At 41.7% G+C, this 23459-nt stretch overlaps 1 protein-coding gene across 4 annotated transcripts; it reads left to right on the top strand.

The window, feature by feature from the left end:
- Positions 1-669: 669 nt before the first annotated feature.
- ANKEF1 (ankyrin repeat and EF-hand domain containing 1) lies at positions 670-13005 on the top strand. 4 transcript variants are annotated; one of them, XM_057423448.1, is made up of 9 exons: positions 670-1746; positions 2216-2415; positions 3899-4048; positions 4764-4887; positions 5750-6572; positions 8803-9029; positions 10288-10457; positions 11621-11764; positions 12768-13005. In XM_057423448.1, the coding sequence occupies exons 1-9, from the start codon at positions 1401-1403 to the stop codon at positions 12891-12893; spliced, it is 2310 nt and encodes a 769-aa protein (XP_057279431.1). In that variant the 5' UTR covers positions 670-1400; the 3' UTR covers positions 12894-13005. The 4 variants fall into 4 exon arrangements, with proteins under 4 accessions (XP_057279431.1, XP_057279432.1, XP_057279437.1 ...); XM_057423449.1 differs by having other exon boundaries at positions 672-1746; positions 3899-3952; positions 12768-13004; XM_057423454.1 differs by having other exon boundaries at positions 1584-1746; positions 2216-2338; positions 3899-3952; positions 12768-13004.
- The last annotated feature ends 10454 nt before the right edge of the window (positions 13006-23459 follow it).

Raw genomic sequence — 23459 nt, 5'->3', positions numbered from 1 at the left:
ATGCATACGGAAATGATTTTGTTACTGTGTGTGAAGTATTAAAGTAATACCATGATAAACATCTCAGAAGCACCAGAAAAAACTGATCTGGCTGAACTGAGGCTAAAGCTGTAATGGAGTGTAATACAGTGCTCTGTGAGCAAAAAGGAAAGCATGCAGTAAGTATAAGGTGTGTTGTCAGTCTCACGTCCTGAATGAGTTGAAGGTTGTGGGGAACAAATAATATCTAATCACATACTTATTTCACTTTGGTTTCACACTTTGTTTTGCAAGTGTGTCATCTCACCCTCTGGAAAACACGGCACTCTAGGACATCCTGATTCTGAGTGCTTGTACTTCAGAGACTGCCATGTTTGTACAAGAGGTAGCACTAGCACTCTTCTGAATCACAAGGATAATCCATAAAATAAATCCACGTGCATTGAGTATTATCTCCATTTGTGCCTTCTTCGAATGTTGCTGACATATTTTACCAGCTCCAATGCTGCTTACATTCTATAGCATTACTAGCCTATTTCCATGGAGAATGTAACTTCTTCAGTGTTTGCAGCTTCAGGGAGGGGGAGAAAGAAGGGAAGAAAAGGCAAGTGTTAATCTAAAGGAGTTCCCAAAAAAGTGATGTGTGATATCCAGCTGTAAATAATGACTAACAGTTGGAAGAAAGGATCCAGGTTTTGAAAGTAAACCCAAGTTCCTTACTGCTGTGGGGTAGTGGGAAATATAAGAAGAATATGAGAGAACATTTAAGCTTGTCAGCTTGTCACCTGGGGGAACCTTTTCCAGGCCAGTGCCCCATTGTCTGCATCTTTGTCTTTTCCCCAAGAGTATTTGCTGCAGAGAAATACAGTTTACTCTGTTATGTACGTTGTGCAGCAGGAAGTTCATGCATCAGCTACCAAAAAAGGAAGGTGCTCAGATACCGATGAGGTGATGCTAGTATCAGTTTTATGTTTCAGCAAGTACAGAGAACAGTGTGACTTGTGATTTTTTTCTCTTTGTAGTACTAAAATGACAGATGTTCAGCCTCCCCTTAAGCTTCCAAGTAATTGCAGATTATAACAGTTCCTTGAATGAAAAGCACTTACCTTACAGTTTCTTAACTTAATTTTCACCTTCAGTGAGACTTCTTCATAACAGTTTGAAGATTAGAAAGGACAATTTTGCAAAGTGCTGTATGTGTTTATATAGGCTCTACATATGCTGTGTATACAAAATGAGAGAAATTCACTCAAAGCTTAGGGCTCTGTTAAGTTAAAGTGGATATTTTCATGCCTTGAATGTAGTTTGATTCCTGTTCTAACTGGCATGTAATTATAATCTCATCTCTGAGTTTACATTTTTTCTTCTTTCTCTATGTAGGAATTACTTCCTTCAAAGAAGCCATTTTATCTTATTCCAGGATGTTACCAGTAGATATCAGACTTCGAAACTTACAGGTGTACAAACTTCTTCAGTGTGTTCACCAAAAAGACAAGAAGCAAATAGAAAAGCTGGTCCAGAATGGATTCCCAAATCTCATTAATTTCACAGAGCCTATGGAAGGATATAGTGCCCTTCAGTTGTCCTGCATGAAAAACGACATTGATATGTGCAGCTTCTTGCTGGAGCAAGGAGCTCATCCAGATGTCCAGGACAAAATGGGACGTACTGCAGCAATGAAGGCAGCTGAGTTAGGCCATGAGTTCATTTTGGATATATTAGTAAAAGCTAAAGCAGACATGACTGTTGTGGATAATGAAGGGAAAGGTAAGTAAAAGGGAACCTTATCAGACCAGAAATACCATAAAATGACCCCTTCCTGTGTTGCACACTTGCTATGTATGTTGTGTGCCATCCATAGAGGGGAACCGTGGTTGAGGGTAATCCTTACAGCTCAGCAGAAGCTGTGCCATAAGAGCTTTGATGGAAATAATTCTCCCTGAGCAGTCTATGCCTATAGGTCTATGCCTTTAGGTCTCTCTAATGCTTATCTGAAAGATAACTTGTGATGGAGGATTGTGTTCCTCCCATGACCTGTCATACTAAATCATGATTTACTCCTAGAAGTTCAAAGGCCCTGCCTAAACTAGAAGTCTTTTTTGCATGTATGTACCCTCAGAGAAGTGAATGGGTCTCTACTGAAGGATTTTGTGTGTTCAGCGGTGAAGCTCCCAGCCTAAGTAACCTTTCTACTAATTTAGTATTGCACCATAATCCCTGCTGGTTTTCTTTGCAGGTGTTCTGTTTTACTGCCTTTTACCTACAACACGGCACTACCACTGCACACAGATTGCCTTGGATGCTGGTGCAGATGTTAACAACTGTACCACTGATGGGAAGCCTGTATTTCTACAAGCCTGTGAACAAGCTCATGATATTAAAGAAATATGCCTGAATTTTATGGAAAGAGGAGCAAATCCCAGTGCAGGAAACCCAGTATGAATATTTCTGTAACTAAGAACATATATAGAGAAGTGTAGAATAGTTACCAGATGACTATAGAACCTTAAATGTTCACATTGAAATGATGAAGCAGTGACAAGTGCTTAGCTCTGTGGCCATGCCTGTTCCTTTCTTCTGCATCACCCTTTTTGCAGGAGCAGGGATTTAAGTCTTCTGGTTGAACCACATATCCTGAGTTAGATTTCTGTAGATTAGAGTGCAGTTATTTTACAAACATAAAGTGTAACTTGGCCAGCTCTTAGGAGCTGCAGTTCACTGCACTTCAGTGGTGCAGGGCTGATTTGTACTTTGCCTCCATGTGCTCTAAGGTTTTCAGAGTTGAAATAATGCTCACTAAAAGGTGAGTCTAGCATGAAAAAACTGTTTTAGCATCAAGGCAGGAACGAGTCATAAGAAACTATTTTCATTCTTTTGAATGTCCTAGTTATTTGTTTATTTCCTTAATTTAACAAAGACCTGAAAGATGGCAGCTCTGTGCTGTTGATTGAGTCAAAGAGCTCAAGCTTTCCCTTAAAGCCACCCATGGCTTTTGCTTTGGTTGTGGTTTTGTAGTTATACTTCCTAGCTTGTAGCTATAGAAAACCCAGTGTTTAGACATCCTTCTCCCATCCTCTCACACACATCTTCGGGCACTCAGTGTACCTACAATATGAGAAACCTGCTTTTATTTTTGTAATATGATGGGCACATATCTGATCACATAATAGGAATGATTTGCTAGAAAGACAGGTAGCAGGGAAGAGCATATGGTTCAGTGGGACAATATCCATGGCTCACTGCTCTCTTTGGCCCTCCTTAGATTAGCAAGTCAGATATTCTGTGTTGCTGTGGGCCAGTATGGTAATAGCAGGCAATCCCTGACCTGAGAAATGCTCTGTTCTTGGGAAGGTCACCAGATCTACCCAAGTCAGCCACTATGAAGAGCATAGGTACTGCTGATCACAAACATACTCTATTATCTAGAAATATATATAAATATATTCGAATGGAAACTTTTCCTGACAGAACAGCAGTGAAATTCCCCAGCAGTTGCCCTGTCTTCCCTCTAGCACTCCTCCAGCCATAGCTCCTTATGCTTTTTTAATGATAGAGATAGGATTTTGTTTTAAGTTTTGTAAACATGCATGAAAGCATGTTTACACATACATGCAGAACAAAGGATTCCTTAAGTAAGGAATTGATTTTCATGAGGACTATTCAAGAGACTCAAGCTACTGATATATCTACGTCACAGGAATTTGTCTATTCATGCTTTATGAATGCATTAGCAGCATTATGGTTAGATTCTTAAAGTTTACCTGCAAGCATCTTGGAAACTATTAGTCTGGTCTCCTTTTTATGGTAATACCTAAAAGGAAACCTTCAGTTTTATGCCACCTTGCAACAAGCAGATCATGTTGCTCCAACCTGAATTAGCATAGGAAACAAACTGAATTGCTTTCTTGCTACCTTACAGGCTACGGGTCGCACGGTCTTAATGGAAGCTGCAAGAGAAGGTGTTCTCGAGCTGGTGCGCGGTCTGCTTGAGAGAGGAGCTGATGTTAACCTGTTTGACTTTGAAAGACAAAGTGCTGCACATTTTGCAGCCAAAGGAGGCTTTTTTGAGGTATCACTATTTGTGGTGGTAAAGCATTGCTGCAATACCAAATCTGAGGTGTTTTTTTTGTTTGGTTGTTTTTTTTTTATGTTGGGTGGGATTAGGTTTTTTTTGAGTCCAGTATCTGAGCTGATCAAAGCTATCAAAAGCAGCTTCTTTTTAAATATCAAAGGGAATCCAGCAGTGATAGAATCTCTTTCATAATTGCAGAGCCTTTTTTGCCAAAGGTATCTCCAAGTGTGCTAGTGTGGCTGGCTGGTGTGAACAGCTCTGTTGGAGACCTTGTTTCTCTCAACACGTAGCATGGCACTGCTGTGTAACTTAGATGAAACATTACCATTACAAGAGGGACAGATGCAAATGGCTGCAGTTAGACAGTTTATTCCTTATTGCCCAAATAGTCTTCAAAGTACATAAAATCATGCAGTTTTGATTGTGCATGTATTATCAGAATTACTTTAAGACAGTGGCCTGCAGGGAGGTGACAGGAATGGAGATTGTCTTTGATGTTTACAACAGAACAAGGTTTCTATTTCCTGCATGAAATAAGCAGAGTACTACAGAAAACATGGAATGTTACGTGTGCATTGATTAGTTGGGCATGGGAGAAACCTTTACTAAATAAACTAAGAATATATGATACTGCATTTATTTGTAACTCACTCTCACACTTCCATATCTTAAGGAACACACCAGATTTTGGTGGTATTGTCTGTTTTTCTAGATTCTGAGGATTATTTCAGCTTATAATGGAGACGTGGGCCTGATCGCTATGAATGGTAACACGCCGCTTCATTATGCTGCGGAGGGAGGATTTGCAAATTGCTGCAAGTTCATAGGACAAAGAGGTACATTAAAAATAAGTTACTTTGTAACTATCGTGCATTCTATTTCTTTGCTAAAGGGAAGATTTAATTTGGGCATCTATGAAGGATTTGACTCTTGGGTATCATGTGGGAAACGTAATTCTCATTAAGAAGTGCCTAACATAGGCTATTGTGATTTATTTATACACATGTGGCTGAGATAAAACATTTCTCAAAGGAAGCAGCAGAAACATCATGGCTTTGTATAAGTCAGAACTGGACTGTCTTAAGTGGTTCTGCTTTTAGTTGGGTTTAGCTGTATTGCATTGAAACTTCCAACAGAAATGTAATATTTGGTTTGCTGATCATTAAACAAGATGAATCTCTGTAGTCATAGGGAAAACTTCAGGCCATGGGTATTCAAACATACTACAAAGCAGCTGTGACCATATTCTAACTTAAGCAGATGATCATAGCACTTCAAAAGGACCGTGCAAAATCCTGCATTCTGTTCTTGTGAGTCAAACATTTAGCTAGCGAGCCAGTGTCAGATTTCAGGGTTGGAGTATAGAACACTAAGTGATACTTTAATCTTTGTTTCTTCTTAACCTTTCTCACCACTTAAAAAATGTAGTTTCCACTGAATTTCTGCCTTTCTATACATATCATGAATGGATGGATAAGTAAAGCATGTGTTGCCCCATGAACCTCCCTTTGGAAAACAAATCTTCTATCACCATTTATAGTTAAAACAGTATAAAATTGGAGACCTTGGAGACCTGTAGCAATTAGTTGCATATATAGTACAAGTCTCTTATATACATAATTACATAATTAATTGTAGATTTTCTATATAATTATGAATTCCATTGCATTACCAGCAAAATTGTGTCCATATTTTTAGGCTGTGATCCTACATGGATAAACTTGGCAAAAAAGACACCAAGAGCCATCGCCAAGGATGGTGGTTTTAAAGCAGCAGTATCAGAATTGCGTAAAATTGAGAAGACCTTTGCAAAACAGTCCAAGACTGAGGATAAGGAGGAAAACCCCCAGTGGGCTGTGAGGCTGTACGACTGGTCCTTGGAGCACCAGGCTGCCCTCCGCAAGGCGTTGGAGGCTGTCGACCAAGGAGATGGGAAGGTGACTAAAGACAGTTTTATAGCCCTTATCCAGCAGCACTGTTCCTTTGTGGACACTGAACAACTAGAAGCTATTGCTGAAATGCATGAAGGACGTCAGGCTGATGGAATCAGCATTGAAGACTTTTTAAAAGGCTCTAAATACTTGCAAAAAAATTATCTTATCACATCCTATGGACCCAAAGGGAAGAAGAGGAAGAAAGGGAAGAAAAGAAGAGGCAAAAAAGGCGTTGCTGTTCCTGTGCCAATTTGTGTTATGCCGAAGGGCACATGTCCCCTTAGAGAAGATGGTTTCCCTGTGTACATGGTTGAGGCTATCCAAAATCTTGCTGACATCTCCCATTTTAACCGAGACCACCCATCTGCCCATCCCGTGCATGATGACCGTGCCTGGTACATAGATGAGCCAAGGAAAACGTACATGAGCATTAACTACCTTGTCAGAAAAGCAGACTTTCTGTCTCTGCAGAAAGCATTTGAGGAGGGTGTGCACATAGACGTAAAAGATCAATATTACAAAACACCTTTGATGGTTGCATGTGCAAGTGGGAACATAGTTCTTGTGCAGTATCTTCTGGAAAAGGGGTAAGATCATTTCAGAGATATTTTTTTTTAATTGCTATTTTGGAGAGGCTTTCAAAAGCAAAAATTTCCAGCATTTGGATACAACAGACCATGGTTTGGTTTTTATTTATATAACTTTAATATTAAAGTTAGTTCCATAGGATCCTGAGTCACAGAGGGTTAGTTTATTATTTTTCACATTATTAACAGGGAAATAGAAACAGCCAAGAGGTAAGTTCCCCAGGTCTGAAGGTTTTGGGTGCCTGGGCTGTTAGCATTTTGATCAGAGGCAAAGTGCCAGTCACAGCTGTGGTCTCTAATGGTGCATCCTCAAAACTCAACTCTCAAAATCAGATGAATGGTTTTTGGGAAATCTGGTTCAAGTGACTCACCTGAAATGAGCAAGGCAATCTTGGATAAAGATGCAAGAGTTAGCAAATAAATCTATCAAATTAGTCTCCACTACTTTTGTCAAGCCTCACAAGACAACACTGAAGTCACATCTCCTCATGTTTAACAGCCCTAGAAATGTAACAGTCTGTCCTGGGTTCAGCAGGACATACTATTATTAAAATACTATTTTAAAATAGTATCAATTTTGAGGTTTTTAAATTGGCAGAAGTCAAAACATGGAGAGGAAAGTTATCAGGACAGTGTTTAGCTTTGCATCTTTCAGTAGTGTGGACTTTCAGGTACTTTCAATTTGACATGGGAGTGTAAATACTTTTTACAATATAACCTCTTCAGTACAGTATCACAAATTCATATCGAATAGAAGCAAAACATTTATCCAGAGCTGTGGAAAACACTGAGGTTTAAACATAAATTCGTGATATCTACTTTCTGTCTTGTTCCAGAAAGACTCAGAAGTAAATTAAATTTGGGCTTAAGGCAAATTCAGTGCTTCATCAGGAAAAAATACTAAGTCAGTGCTATGTTGTTGCTGTTCCCTTTGATTGGTTTGTTTCTGATAGAATAAAGTTAGCGAAAAGGATTCAGGGGCAAAGTATTGGTACAGGCATGGAGGATGGGTCGGGAGAGAAAGTGGAGTAACTTCATATTATAATGAGAAGTACAAAGGCACTGAATGGTGCATACAAATAAACCACAAGGGCTGAGCAACTGAAAGATAACAAAGGCAAAACTGGTAGGCGTGGGGAATTACTGGGATAACATCTCACCAAAAGCAGAATACTGAAAAATGTTAAAATTGAGTAAAGAAAAACAGATGAATCTGTTCTTTTGATCTAGAGTTAAATATTAACCATCTGACCTGAAGAACAACGAGCTGTCCCTGGAAGCAACTCCATAATTTTCTTCCTTTTCATTCCTTCCATGTCTTTTGGAAAGATGTCAGCACTTTGTCCCCAGAGCCAATGGGACAGTGACCCTAACTCAGTTCAGGCTGTCTTCACTACGAGGCACAAGTAACTCACTCTGCTTGACTACTGCGGAATCCCCTCATGAGGCTTTGGCCCACTCTGAACCCACACATGGCACACAGATCTGGGCATGGGCATGATCTGTGCTCTCTTCAGAGATGTGGGGGAACAGTATTTCTTCCCTTTTAACACCTTTAAGAGGCTCCTGTGGCTGTGGTTCCCCAAGCCTTGCTTTTGCATGACCCCATCCCAAAAGCTTCCAAGGCAGCAAGTTGCTAAAGGACTGATAGTGCTTTTCCTCTCAGCTTCATCCAAAGGCAGCAGAGTGCAAATATCAAATCCAAACTAGCCCTTGCATCCTCCAGAACATGTCAGTTAAGCCTGGGAGCAGAAACAGATCTGTAGTACAGCAACAGAGTGGCTGAAAAAGTTCTAAAGGCTCAGATTTTGAGAGACTTTCTCTAACTCCCTAAATTGGCAATTTTTCCATCTGCTCTTGGCCCAAAAGCATTCTTTTATGAAGTCCTTAATCTGTATTTTGTCGTTATCAGCGAAGCTGAAGCACAAACACAAGCAGCATTTTAAAGGACTATGGTGTTTGAATGCCTGTTTTCCTCTGTACCTGTGAAAACCTCCATGTAAAGGACACTGTCGGCTAAGAGGGGGATGTGATCACCACCCAGGCACACTCTGACAATGAATATTCCATGACAAGCCATACATTGGATACTAAAATGGCTTCAGAGTAGCAGTAGCAATATGAAAACGTTTATTCACATTGAATATGCAGGGGCAGTTAACATTGCTTGTTTTGACATTCCTGTATCCAGTAGATAGCTTCATCTGCCCCTTCTCATATTCTTTTGTAGGGCTGATGTAAATGCAACAGACAATTTCATGTGGACTCCTCTCCATCATGCTTGCTATAATGGACACCTCGATATTGCCAAACTGATAGTGAAGGCTGGAGCAGCAGTGGATGCACCTGCAATGGGCAATGCAACCCCACTAATGAGAGCCATTGAGATCTCCAGACTGGATATTGTCTATTTTTTACTTGAAGAGGGTGCAGATGTCCAAGCTACAAACAGCAATGGTAAGTATCAACATCCCCAAAACAGGCCCACTTCCTTACATGTATCCATGTTTTATTAAAAAGCCCCAAACAAAAATAAGTTCTTGGAATGCTTTGAGAAGTGTTCTGAATTTATGATCACTGTCAGGACCAGGATGAAGGTAAGAGGCACAATTAGTTTTCTACAGTGAGGAATCACTATTGTAAGTAGTCAGCTTTCCTGGGTTTTATGCCTCTAGGAAATAAAGTAACATGATTAATTACATGATTAAGAAGTCTGTTGCTCCTCACAAGATATATACAGTTGTAAGTGGCTTTAATGAATAAAATCTATCTACTTTTTAATATTATTTGATGGAAAATTAGATTTCAGTTGTGGCCAGTGTATACTCTGCCGCACATTTAAATAATTTAGTTTTTATGCACAGGCAGCACAGGTTAAAATATTTCTTGCTGCTTAGCATGTAAATATTACTCTCTGAGAAAAAGTACTTAAGAGAAAAACAAATCAAATTGATACTGAAGTGTTACCTCCTCACAGCAGATCCCTCATGCAGTGTTATTTCCTCTCTTTTTGGAGTAAATTAAACAGCATTTGTCACATTATAAGCTCTTGCTCTACCAGAGGAAGCAACATTGCTACATAATGAGATTTTCCTTGCCAAAATGCCTACTAGGTGAAACCCTGCTTGTGGAAGGAATTATTTCTGTGTTGTTCCAATTTACACAGCAGTTTAGGCTCACAACTACTTTACACCCACAGCATCTCACCTTATAAGATCTGGAAGAGTTTGTCCTCTATTAAGCCCTGAAGGTTTTCAGCCCCATTTAAACCATGGGGCTTTCCCTTGACTCCTTGCCAGCCACAGAGCAAGTACTGGAAGAGGTAGAGACCTACAATAACTTGGTCTACATTCCTAACCTTGTACTGTGCTAGCTATCTCCTAGTGCTAAATGCTCTCAGAAGTCAAAATTGCAACCTGTAGGACCAGTATATTAAGCTGCAAATGTCAGGACATTAAGAGCAAAGTTACCACTCCAAGAATTCCTGCAATACTTGGTTTCAAAGCTCATTTCTGTAAGGCTTTATTTCTGGCAAACAGTGCAGATGCCTGCCAGTCTTCACATGATGTCAGGCATGCTGCTGGCACACTGAATGGTTAGTAAAATAGAGGCCTAATTAAATTCAGTTGACTGTGTTTTCATTATCCAGTTGAAATAGCAAAGGACTGAGGTTCATTTTCATGGCTTATGCAAGTATTTATTTTTTTAAATACAGGAAAGAATCCTCTTGATATTGCTAAAGTATTTGCAGATTCTAGAATAATTGATCTGCTCCAGAATAAACTGGACAATTTGCCAGAAGTACCAGAAAAGAAAGAAAAAGCTGTGAAACAAAAGGCATCTTCTACACCAAAGCCTGCAGAGGAACAAGCTGCAAAAAGAGAGGTATGAAAAATAGTAACAAAGGATTGATTTCCTAATAGTTGGTAGAACATTGCTTCCTTTCATTTGTTTGCCATCCATGTCTCTCTAAAGCTATAAATCATGCAGTTTTGTTCAAGTATTTTCAGAAGCCAGAACTTGTTCTTGCCAGTACTATTACTTGTTCATTGGTTGAAATTTTGACATATTAATTATATGAACTTCATGTCTTTCACAGTCCCACTTAAGAATTGTATCCTGTATCACTGATGGGACACAGAAAAATATTTCCTCTTTTCCCCCTCCTCCTGAAGTTTATGATCATCCAGCTCTGTTGTAAATACCAAGCAACTTGTAAGCTTAATTTCTTCAAGGGAGCACCTGTTTCTTCACAGATAAGACCAAGGCCCTTCAAATTAGTAGAAAGGTCTTTTTATTCTGCTAACAGAACTCTTTTATTCAATATTGGGCTCACTGACTTCTGATTTCCCATCTTGTCTCTTAACCTTCCTCTTTACTGTTGACACGAGCCCTGTTTCTTAAACTCCACACTGAGTTTGACTGTTGTACTACTGAATGCTTTTACAGGATACCCAGGAGCCTCGAGTACCTTACCATTGCCCTAGTTCAAGCAAATATAGCCTCTGTGGCCACGTTCTGGCTATCTTACAGTGAATGAGATCTTGATTTACCAGTGGTACTTGTTAGTCAAACCCAGGATGCCATTTAGGGAAAAAATGCAATTGTAGCTACACTGCTGGAAGTGTCCTTCAGCAGTCTTGCCCTGGATGATGTAGTAAGTATTTCCCAGTAGCCAAATGTTGGTTTCCCCCTTTCAGAGATAATTTGAATGTCAGGGATAGTGTAGGACTTTGTTAGGCAGGAGGAGGACAATTGTAGATGCTAATTTAGCCATGACCTGGCACAGGAAGGGATCACCAGTGGCACTAGGTGGTTGTCTCAAGTCTTGAAGAGCAGTTAATGTTTTAGTGTCCAAGAAGGACAGTCATCCTCTTTGAGTCACAAGTTTTGGTTATAAAATAAATAGCAAGCTTTAGGAAAAACAGATTCTGAACAGATTAAGAAAAATACACCCACAGTAAACAGAAAACAGAAGAAGTATCTGAAGATGTAGGATGTGTGCCTTGCTTCTGGGCATGATGTATAACTGGTAACTTCTGTTTCAGTCTTCACAGATACCACTGGCAGATGAAGAAACATCCATTCTTGAAAAGGCAACACAGCCCTTTAAGGACAGCGTTATTTATCTGAATTCTCTGATAGCCAGTGGTGCTACCAAGAAAGAGGACATCACATTCAAACCCAGAAAAGTATGTACAGTAGCAAAACACAAGCATGGTTTCAATGTTAATGGAAAGGTACACCTTGCTGTAGATCAAAACCCAGAATAATTTGATGAAACACCTTCACAATTCAACTAGCTGCTTGTAGATGACATGATGCAGGCTAGAGAGATTGCCTTAGAACAACAGTAAACTAAAGAGTCCGCATAGGTTTATGTGTACTTTATATATATACACATATATTTATATAAAACAAATTATCATGGAAAGCAAGCCCTTACCAGGTTTTAAAATAGGATTAAATTGGACCCACAGTAAAATTACAAATGCCACTATGTGCACTTAAAGGAGAGGAGTCCTTGTGCATGGGACCAGCACCAACTTCTAACTTGCCTTCTCAATTAATTATCCCATGATTGCTTAAGTGACATTTACTGATCTGAATGGATCACTAAATATTTACCTCCTTGAGTTAGAATACTGAAAATATAATTTTTATATTAGGGACTTGTTAATACTCATTCAAGAATAACCAAAAAACAGAGAAAGATGACCACAGAAGTAATATTTTTTTTTTCCCCTCTGCTTAAAAAGAAGAACACGACCATTGCTGACTGAGCAATTTTGTTTAGAGGTTATTTACCATTTCCCTAAGCTTGATTTGTGCCAGTTTCTGCAATGGTCTCGGGGGAATAAGGCTACATCATCAGTGACTCTATGACTAATTACTGTTTTCCACTCTGAGGATCTTGGGCCCAAGTCAGTCATTCTGAACAATTAGCTTTGGATCATCTTTCCTACATTATCCCTCATCTGAGCCTATGGCATGTTAGAGATTGGCAGCAACTAGAGACTGTTCTGCTTATACTTACACAAATTGTTGTGGTATCTTCCGCCAGGAGGCCGTACCATTTTTCTTCTATGTCTTGGGATGGAAAGGAGTGCTAGAACACAGCTCTATTTGGCTCACAGTATCATCTTCATACCTCACTTGCAGTCCAAAATAACTACAAGTATCTTTATTTTATAGATTTGGGCCCCTGAAGCCGCAACAGAAGAGTTAGTAAGGAAGCATGAATGGCTCCGTGAGCGCTCTGCTTTTGATGGCTTGTCAGAAAGCCCTGCAACCCCCTTTGATAGAAAATTTGCAGAATAAGCACACCAGCCGGAAGAAGCTACTTCAGCATATATTTGAGGGGGTAAATATCAAGAAGGCTACTCCTCTGCAAGGAAGGAATCATGCAGTGCTCAGTAAATGCATCTTAGTTATGACAAAAAAAAGGTTGTAGCAAGTTTTTCCTCTAGGTTATGTTGCTCACATATAATCTCTTGTTAGGGGCTTAGTCTGGAAAAAGGTTTATCCTCATTCTAAGTCTTGGAGCTAGCTCAGCATATTTCATGGAATGGCTGCTGTTAGGACACACACGTCCTTTATCTTTTTATCCTTTTAAAGGTATGGCTTTAGGAGGCTATTTTAAACCCCAACATAAAACTTATTCCTGGAAGATATATTACTCTTTCTATTAAAAAGCTGTTAAATATAAAGATGAAGATAGCATTCAGTAATTATTTAAAACAACAATGTTGCAGAGACAACAAAGTACAGAATTTACAACCAGGACTACTATAGTCTAGTGTACTGCTTTCATATTCTCCCATGCACTTGGAAGAGTGTACAAACCTTTCTCCTTATGCACTGAAGATGTATTTCAAAGCTCTGCAAAGCTTTTACCCAGACCTGTAGATCTTTGTGGCAAACTTGAAAAACACGCAGAGATTTTGTGAATGGATGCTGAAGAGGAACTCTTCATCAGGAACTGTAGTGATAGGACAGGAAGGGGTGATGGGTTTAAATTTAACCAGGGAAGTTCAGATTAGATATAAGAAGTAGTTTTTTTACTGTGAGGGTGGTGAGGCACTGGAACAGGCTGCCCAAAGAGGTAGTAGGTGCTCCATTCCTGGAAGTGTTTAAGGCCATACCAGTTGGACAGAGCCTTGGGTGACATGGTCTAGTGGGAGGTGTCCCTGCCCATGGCAGGGGTTGGAACTGGATGATCTTAAGGTTCTTTCCAACCCAAACCATTCTATGAATGTAGGTTCTTACATTAACAGCTACATCCACAGCCAGTCCAAATCAGCACTTGCCTCCGCAACAGTGAGGTCCACAGATATTGTCCCTTTTGTTATTTAGTGAGTTCATAGGTTGAGAAGGAATTGGTGTCTTAGAAATGAAATGATCAGGCAGCAGTAATTTATTATGTAGAATAGGTACTGAAAGTTCATTTGGGAACGCGTATAATGTAGAGATTCATGTGATAGGGCAACAGTTCTGCTGAGAGAACTCTTTTGCTCTTTGCATGTCTTGAATTCTGTCAAGTTCATCCACAAAACAGTTGGCAGCACAAAACCAAGATCAGTTTGGATCTTCAAAAAGACAGGAGGTACAAGTACAAGCACAAGGTACAAGTTGTGAGTAAGCAGAGGCTGGAAATACTGGAACTTTTAACTTAGGGAAGAAATAAGTGGAAGGGAATGCGATAAAATACATCTAAAGAAGGAAAAAGCATGGAGAAGTGAACTGAATCCTTTCACAGGATACAAGAACAGTCAGACTAAGGATAAAAAAACCAGCACACATTCAATACTCCACAGTGTGTAAATAGCCTGTGGAGACCTCTAGCCCAATACCCTTGGAAACTTAATTATTTACATAGATTGTGAGAAGAGTCTAGTTAGCTAATGCATAAGGAATATAAAACTCCCTCATGGTTCAGGACCTCTGCTAATTACTGGTGGTGCATGATAACGTTTTCTAGCAATGCAGTTCACTCCCCAGTTCTCCAGTGTGGTGACGTGCATGTCTCACAGAAGAGAGGATGACACTGACCTAGACAGACACTGTAAATTAAATTAGATCAGCTTCTGGTTGATAGTACCATTGTTCAAACTCACTTTAATGTTGGGAGAGCTGTCTGGCTCAGGAGTACAGCTGCTTTAGAGAATTTGTTCTCAAACATAGTCTTATTTTTTTTCCCCAGAATCTGAGCTTCAAACTGGGTTCTTTCCTTCTGGATAATAATTTCTTGTAGGAAGACCAAGTTTTGCCCTGGTTAATGTGTGTGATGTGGTATTTTCCTGCCTGGATTTGCCTAGGAAAGTTGCTGGGGAAAGAATGTGCAGTCACATTCTCAAAGCCACCACCACTGCATGTATGACTCCAGCTCCACGTCTAAATGTAAATGTGATATTTATTGCATAAACAATACAGATACAAAGCAAGTAGATATATCTAGTGAGATACTATATTCCAATACCACTACTGAACATTTTATGTATATGAACATGGTTGTGCATGAGTAGTTTATGACAAGTTGCTTACAATGAGAAAACACCCCAATCAGTCTAGCATTTTAATAGTTCAGTATAAAGACAGACTTCACAGGCAAGTGAGATACCATTTCACATTTCAGCTGCCTTGGAATTCTTAATATCAGCATATCATCTTTGCCTGTCAGCATAAAGCTTCTGCTGGCTGCAGATGACTGTCAATAACAAAAGTAATAGTGTTAAAGCTAGTCATAGAAGGCAGTGAAGGCAAGGAGCAGGATGCCCAGAAACAATTGTAAATTAAACTGCATCACTGAAAGAAGGAGGCATGGGGTCAATTTGCTAAACAGTAGCCATCAAAATAATAGTCAAGCAGAACAGTCAAACTCTTAACTCATCCTATGAGGTGAAACTGTTTCAGGCAGTTATGTCATGGAGATTAACTCTTTGCTGTTAAAACCAGCTGGTCGGCTCTCCTCTATGGAAGCACCACAGAAGTGCTCCTCACTTGGGTAACTACTGCACATTAAGGTACAGACTTTTCTGCTGGCTGTGTTCATTAGGGAAGCTATAAGCAAATGGAGAACTTGAATGGAAAGGGAAAAGACTAACCTGGCCAGCAGAAGGGGCTGTCTCCTGCTCCAGTTTGGATCACGCTGTAGAATTAAGCTTGTTGGCAAGTAGTCTCTGAAAGAGAGCACACTGAGATGGGGCTGTTTTCTATTCCCGTAGGAAATGCTTATGAGCACTATCCTTGTGCTTCTTCCTCCCAGCCAGCATGGGCTGCAAACTCTCAGTCTTTACACACTGTCCCACAAAAAAGAAAGGAAACAGCTGCACATCTTCTGTACACAACGCAATAGCTGGGTAAAAAGGAGTATTTGTGCTCCTTTGGGCTTGTCCATAGCAGGCTGCCCAAAGAGTTGGCAGACCCATCTCAGGCTACCACCCCAGCTCCCACCCAGTCCTCCACCCAGGACTGGCTTTCTGCGGGAGCAGACATGAGAGAAAAATGACAGAAGAGGTGATTTGAAGCATCACCACTTGTAACATTTTCAGAGGAGCGAGTGTAAGTACCTAACACTGACTAATGGTGGTTTTGTAACTAACAACCAATCTAGAAATCCAGAACTCAGAAAACATTTTGGCATGAATAGCCAACTCATTCAGGTCCTGGTGACATAGAAACATCAGAGCAAACCAGGAGGAATGGCTGGACTAAAGTCCTCCTCCAGAGGGGCAATGAGGATGTGCTTACAGACTCCTCCTTGTGCACCAGAAGTGGAGTAGGAGAGTGTTGCATGAAGCGGTGATAGCAGAGTAGGAGGTTTTTAGGGATGTGAAAGCAGATGTCACAAGGGGATTGAAGGGATACAATGCTGGAGCTTAAAATTGACATTAGCAGAAGGAAGGGTATTCAGCAAAGAGCTGGAAGGGAAGACTGTGGTAATGGAAAAGCTTCGTGATGATTTGGTGGATGGTGTTAAAGGGTACACAGAGAGAGAGACCTTGGTAATAGAGAGCAAAGCACCATTCTCCCAGGTGAGACAGCCTTTGGGAAAGCTGAATCAATTGTGTGTCAGCAAATGTGCCAAGAACATGGAAATTTGCAGGTGGGAGTTCAAACACATTATGACCGTGACTCAGTCTCTTGAGACAGGTAGCGCAAGTGAAAAATGAATTGAAGGGAGAAACCACTGCAGAAGAGTTAAGGAGAGGGGGCAGCATCACTGGAAAGAAAGATGAACTCTGCACATCTACACTGGCTCAGACTAGATGAGTTTTATACTAGCTCTGGTTCAAACCAGGCTGTAATTCAACCTTACTCACCCTTTGGGATTTGCCTTTAAAGTTCAAGACACTTGTGAAGTCTTCAAGTATTGTTTCAAACTCATGTAAGTACCTTGGACTAGCTGCTGTTGGCATCTAGAAGTGCTTCAGGTACCACTCCAGTGCAGAGCACAGGCAATTACATTTCTCATTCCCCAGTTTCAACATGTGCTATTTTAAGTTCACTTGCAGAACACATGACATTAGTTAGGGCTGAGTATTGCTGTTGTAGATACCACTACAGCACACATTTATGTGCTCAGCCCAGCTCCTTAACCCGAGTGTTTTTTGAAGGCTCCTCATTATGTAGCAAGACCCAGTGCTGAACAGCAGACTAAATTCATCAGATACTGCAGGACACAATAGTGACTTCACTAAGAGGTATTTAATGGACAAGATCTCAATGGACTATCAGCTGCTTCAGGCCTTTCTTTAACTAATTGTATTTTAATTAAGAAAAAGCCACTTCACCATTGGCGTCCGTCCTTCTTACAGATGGGGACAGCTGGATTCATGCACACCTCAGCCCCCATTTCATCCACACCCCCACCACAGCAGTACACACATTTATGCCCAGAACACAAACATGCACAACATGTCCCTTTGTGCAGTTTTCCTCTGTCCCTGAGGCTTCTGTAAGCCCCTATATAGTTTCACCAGTTGCCTCTACTATCACTGTTGATCTAGGAGGGAGAAGTGATCAGTTACCTTATGCTAAGCAAAGAGTACAACAAACCATCACTTTCATGACAACAGCTTCAGTGAAGGCCACAGAATAAGATACATTTGACAAGACATGCTCCCACCTCTGTCTTCGATTATTTTACAGGCTTCCTACTCCCAGCATATGTATTTTTCCCCACTTTACCATATGTTTGGTGACATACATATTTGTGGCTGAAATAGAAGGATTTTGGTCCATTTTTAATGCATTTCCCATTCACAACTGGTGTTTCTATGGAAGGCAAATTGCAAAATAATACTGTCCCAGTCACGGCAATCAATACCCTTGTGCTAATGCAAACCAGATGATACCAAGTGGAATTCTTGAGCTGCTCTAAGCACAGTGGGGATAGTAAATACAGTTACAGCTTGGGGCCTTTAAATGGCTCCCAAATAGCCCAGCTTGTCAATTGTTTGAGCCCAGAAAATCTCATTTAGCCTTACTACTGCTACAACCGCCTTGCCATCGCTCCAAGAAACATTTCATTTGTAATAACAAATCAGGGGAATCCCAGCAAGAATAGAATTGGCTTCAAAAGGGCTGGAGGAAGGAAGATTTCCTCATCCCCAAAGAAGGGCTCCACTTCCTCCCCCTCAAAATGGGCTTGACTGGGACAAGGCTAAGCCACGGTATGTCATTATAAGCCTTGGAGACCCCCTCAGAAAGAAACAAAAGAAATAGTAAGATAAAACAACAGAGCATTGCTAAGTGTGATCTTACTGGGGTGATTGAGTCCTCTGCTACTACCAGCAGTGCTTGTACAACCCAACAGCTCTTCTGTAGTACAGAGCTTGCAGGAATGACACTGGAGCTGCTACATCTGCCCAACCACTACAGCCTACAGCCTGCTGCTAATAGAAGAAATGGGCACCAGGTATACCAAAAGTAGATGGGAGAACCATAGAATAACAAAAAGCAAACTATAAAAATGGGAACCTGCTAATTTTGCACTGTTCAGCTCCTATGTGGTAACTAAAGGAGGCAAAAGAAACCAAGCACACACTGCTGCTGAGCTGTACAGTCATTAGAGGGACAACCAGAAATATCTACATGTGCAAAAGTGGCTCCAAATTGCCTATTAATTCTGGATGTCTGTCAGCAATTATCTGATGGGCCAGAGCAACTTGGCATCTACTAAAGCAGAAAGAAGAAATCAAACATTACCATTACATAGCTAAAGGATCATTTCAGTGTGACTTCCCTTCCCTTGTACCCTTTAGTCCCCCTTCACCGTACCTTAGTCCTCCTGGCAAATCTCCCATCACAACTCATCCCCTCACTTCCACAACCATTACCTCCTACCCCAGCTGAGGGTATCACATTTATAAAGGTGCTCCCTCTCCCAGCTGACTTGTATTGGCTGTTAGTTGCCAACAACTCAGGTTTTCCCTTACCAGCTTTGTCCTTCCATGGCTCCTTCTAGTCTCTGTGTGACACTTGAAGCCTACCTGGGTGAACAGATTTGAGTTTCTCAGTATATGAGGAACATCCACCTCCTGACAGTCAAACCTCTGTGTACTGAAAGGCAGCATCCACACTGATTTGCACCAGTTTAAAAACGAACCTGCTCCTAACCTTGTGCAATGTGTTTTCAGGGAGCAACTGTGGGAGGGGACTTCTGAATATAAAAGATGTTCGGTGAAAATGAATCTCAGAGATGCATGTTGCTTTGCTTACAGAAACCAGTTTTGAAATGAGCCTTGAGCATTCACAGCAAAATGTGCTGGGGGAAGGATGAAAAAGGTTGAAATATTTTCCTCTTAAATGAAATTTTGATGAAGCTTGTAACCAAAACTTCAAAACTGACCATTTTCCTTCAAAATCCAATAGGGTTGGGAGAGGAGAGGAGAGGGAAAGAGAGGAGAGAAGGGAAAAGGAAAGGAAACAGAAAGGAAAAGGAAAGGAAAAGGAAACAAGAAGGAAAAGAAGAAAGGAAAGGAAAAGGAAATGAGAAGGAAAAGAAGAAAGGAAAGGAAAGGAAAAGAAGAAAGGAAAGGAAAAGAAGAAAGGAAAGGAAAAGGAAACAAACTGTCTTTACTGTCTGTCTTCTAACAGACTTTTCAGAACTGCCATTAACACATCAACAAGAAGTCCGTGGGCTTTGGACTGTTCTGTTTACTTGACTTTATCTGCTTATGCAGTCAGGGAAAACAAACAATGACACATCTGACCCATCACCAGCATACTCCTCAGCGCAAGGCTGAATGTTAACTACTGGCTGTTTATAAGGAGTGCATGCAGCAGTCTCAAGTGCTTGGAGAGGTCACATCACTTCAAGCAATGACTGAGCTCTCGGCAGAAGGGCGGGTTTGTGTTTAATGCCACACTGATGAGATCTGTTGGGTTTGATCCAGGTGCTAGCTGGGGAGCCTTGGTGTACTGTGACAGCAATTACATGTGTTGGAAGAGGTGTAAAGCAAGATCTTTGCTAGATTCATAGAATGGTTTGGGTTGGAAGGGACCTTAAAGATCATCCAGTTCCAACACCCCTAGATTTAGAAACTTCCCCCAAATCTTCAGAAACTTTTCTAAGTTCTCAGTAAGGAGCACTCAACCCCATGTGCCTCCCAGTCTAGCAGAGCAGGTCATGTATCTCATGCTCTGCACCTTATGGGCCAGTTTGGTGCCATGTACAGAACATGCCTCAGAAACTCTCCAGCACCCCTGTCTTCAGTACTTCTTCAGCCACCAGCATTTTCAGTCTGAAACTCAGCTACAGTAAGAAACTGTGGTAAAGATGGTGCTGAGCCCACTTCTTCTATGGAGATCTGTATCTAGAGACTGCTTGTGAATCCTGTATTAAAGAGGCACCAGGAAAAAAGATGGAATTCATGCAGGTAAGGAGTTAGACCATGCCAACGTGCATTAGCAACCACATCTAATCACCAACTTTCTTCACATTTTGATGCCTATTCCCTCCCCATATAAAGTGCATTCTTGTCTGATCCGGCCCAATGCAAAGGCCTCTGGTGAGCACAGGAGAAGGAGAAGGAAGGATGCTATGCTGGTATACACCATCACAGTGCAGCGAGGCAGGAAACACCCTGCTCCTTCCTTTTGTAGTACAAAATGCCTTCTACTTTAAAAAGGCTAAACACCACAGCAGCTGAGACATCAGTACTTTTTCACTGGGTTTGCTGTCTAGGGTACTGACAACAGTCAGGAATTTGCCTGGAAGCAAGGAACTAAGCCAAAAAAATAAAGCACAAGTGAAAGGCACAATTGAAAGCTCTGAACAGGCAAGACGCTGTGCCAAAGCTGTCAGCAGCCCAGTGGATATTTTAGACTGTTTAATCCTTCAGATGTATACCAAACATATACGTGCAAGTCCTCAGCAGACAGCTTTGCTTCAGTGAGAGGTGCAACGCATAGAAAAGCAAATGTTGGGGCCTCCCTTCTGCTGGAGCTTCTAATAATAAGTTACGATTATTGAAGATAATAGTAATAATTGCAATGCAACACACATAATTAGATTGGATATCAGGAAGAAGTTCTTTACTGTAAGGGTGGTGAGGCACTGGAATGGGTTGACCAGGGAAGTTGTGAATGCTCCATCCCTGGCAGTGTTCAAGGCCAGGCTGGACAGAGCCTTGGGTGACATGGTTTAGTGTGAGGTGTCCCTGCCCACGGCAGGGGAGTTGGAACTGGATGATCTTAAGGTCCTTTCCAACCCCTATGCTTCTATGATAATCGGATCCAATCCTGGTTTGGGGAGCCATGGTACAGTAAGTAACTTTCCCACCCATACAACTGAATTACTTTATAGGAAATCCCTGTGTTTGTGGCAGGCAGGGGAGTGGAGCTGGAATGATCTCTACCCAGCCCCTTCAATCTGGTTCCCTGTAGAATCAGACTGCTTTGCTGGGTGACAGCCCCAGAAAGCAACATACAAAGTCTGCTTCTCTGAGAAACGAGGTGATGGTGATGTGCTCTGGCACTCATTGTCACTACATGTTTAACCCTGCTGTGAAAATTTGGCCTTAAATTGCAAATTTGACCAAGGTGAATCTAAGGAGATCACATAAATCTTCCTGGCACTGTGTCAGTCAGGCGTTTGCTGCTGATGTTGACCCCCAGGTGGGCAGGGTTCATCAGGAACCTGGTGAATGGTGGGCTGACATGGTCCCTGTGCTGGTTTTATAACCCACAGGCTTTAATCAAAGAGGGAAGAGTGAGGGGTGCGGAGAGAAAGGCGCTGGTAATGGCAGAGGTGGAAAGAGAAGCGTACTAGCATAAGGGAAGCAAAGGTCTGCTCCTGGGGAAACAGTGGTGGCTGCAGCAGGAGGGGGAAAGGGGCAGCGTGTGTCCTGCTGTGAACAGAAGTCACAGTCAGGGGAAAGGTCCCTCCATGAGGCTTTTGCCTCGGCTGGTCAAGAGGGACCGAGCATTTTGCATGCTTTACTTTCCTGGCTGCCCAGAGCAAGACGTGCGGCTCAGATGTCATTCTGAGCTGCTTTTTTTGCCTTCCTTGCAAGTATTTAATCACTGTATTTTCCTCCTGCTGACAGGAGATCCCGGTGCAAAGCACAGGCCAGAAACACATTTGCATTCCTTCAAAGCGCATCAGCAGCGAAGGCTGAGCCCTTGGTGAGCCCTCACCGGCGCTTCTCTGCTGGAGAGGGAACAGGGGGACATGCACCCACCTCTGCTCCCACCTTGCGCACGCAGGTTGCTCATGCGAATGCACAGGAGGAGTATTTTGCTCCCCCTTTCTAGCCCCTGCTGCAGGATTTCAATAGCAATTTTCTTTCAATCTCTGCTGCCCTCTGCTGATTCAAAGCCAAGGCAGAGAGCCCTGGAAGAGAACTAAAGCCTCCGGTTATTGCTGCAGAAGCTCACCCTCACCAAAACATCAGCATTGTCACAGTCTGTGGGTTCCTTTTCCTTGTCCCCACACAAACTCTGAAGCAATAAGGTATGTCATTCGGGGAAGGATTTCTTGTTTAATCATACCGGAATGATTTAGACAGAGTTAGTTTGTCCTCATTACCTTACATCACATAGAATAGAATCATAGAATAGGTAGGGTTGGAAAGGACCTTAAGATCATCAAGTTCCAACTCCCTGCCGTGAGCAGGGACACCTCACACTAAACCATGTCACCCAAGGCTCTGTCCAGCCTGGCCTTGAACACCACCAGGGATGGAGCATTCACAACCTCCCTGGGCAACCCATTCCAGTGCCTCACCACCCTTACAGTAAAGAACTTCTTCCTTATATCTAACCTGAATTTCTCCTGTTTAAGTTTTAACCATTACCCCTTGTCCTGTCACTACAGTCCCTAATGAAGAGTCCCTCCCCAGCATCCCTATAGCAGCCCTTCAGATACTGGAAGGCTGCTATGATAAATACTGGTAAATAAGGTAAATACTGGTTTAATCAATTTGCAGATTTGGGTATAAAAAAAAATCTGGAAAATTAAAAAGCAGGGTAAGATGAGGGTTAAAAGCTTTGGCTTGAAACTGGGTCCCTGCACTTAGGATTTTTCACTTGAATTTCTCTCTGTATCAGAAGTCATTCCGGTAAACTTAGCCCTGGCACATCCTCTGCTTGCTTGCAGCCCCATACTGAGCTCAGGAAACGGTTTTTCATCAGTAGCCGCTTGTGCTGGTTTGGGCTGGGATAGAGCTAATTTTCTCTGTAGTACTTGGTGTGGGGTTGTGTTTGGGATTTGTGCTGGAAGCAGTGTTGGTAACACAGGGATGTTTTAGTTACTGCTGAGCAGCGCTTACACAGAGCCAAGGCCTTTTCTGCCTCTCACCCACCCCACCAGTGAGCAGGCTCAGGGTGCACAAGGAGCTGGGGGGGACCACAGCTGGGACAGCTGATCCCAACTGATCC

Source organism: Pezoporus wallicus, unplaced genomic scaffold (assembly GCF_028554395.1).
Source record: "Pezoporus wallicus isolate ANWC-B61680 ecotype Strahan unplaced genomic scaffold, APGP_CSIRO_Pwel_v1 contig_4191, whole genome shotgun sequence".
Lineage (NCBI taxonomy): Eukaryota > Metazoa > Chordata > Aves > Psittaciformes > Psittacidae > Pezoporus > Pezoporus wallicus.
Note: the sequence above shows the minus strand (reverse complement) of the source record. Positions and strands in the feature narration are given on the sequence as shown.

Excerpts from the sequence above, each read along its gene's own strand:
- ANKEF1 (XM_057423448.1), top strand. The coding sequence starts at position 1,401 with ATGTTACCAGTAGATATCAGACTTCGAAACTTACAGGTGTACAAACTT. Across the intron at positions 2,416-3,898 it reads ATCCCAGTGCAGGAAACCCA|GCTACGGGTCGCACGGTCTT; the intron begins GTATGAATATTT and ends GCTACCTTACAG. Across the intron at positions 4,888-5,749 it reads CAAGTTCATAGGACAAAGAG|GCTGTGATCCTACATGGATA; the intron begins GTACATTAAAAA and ends CCATATTTTTAG.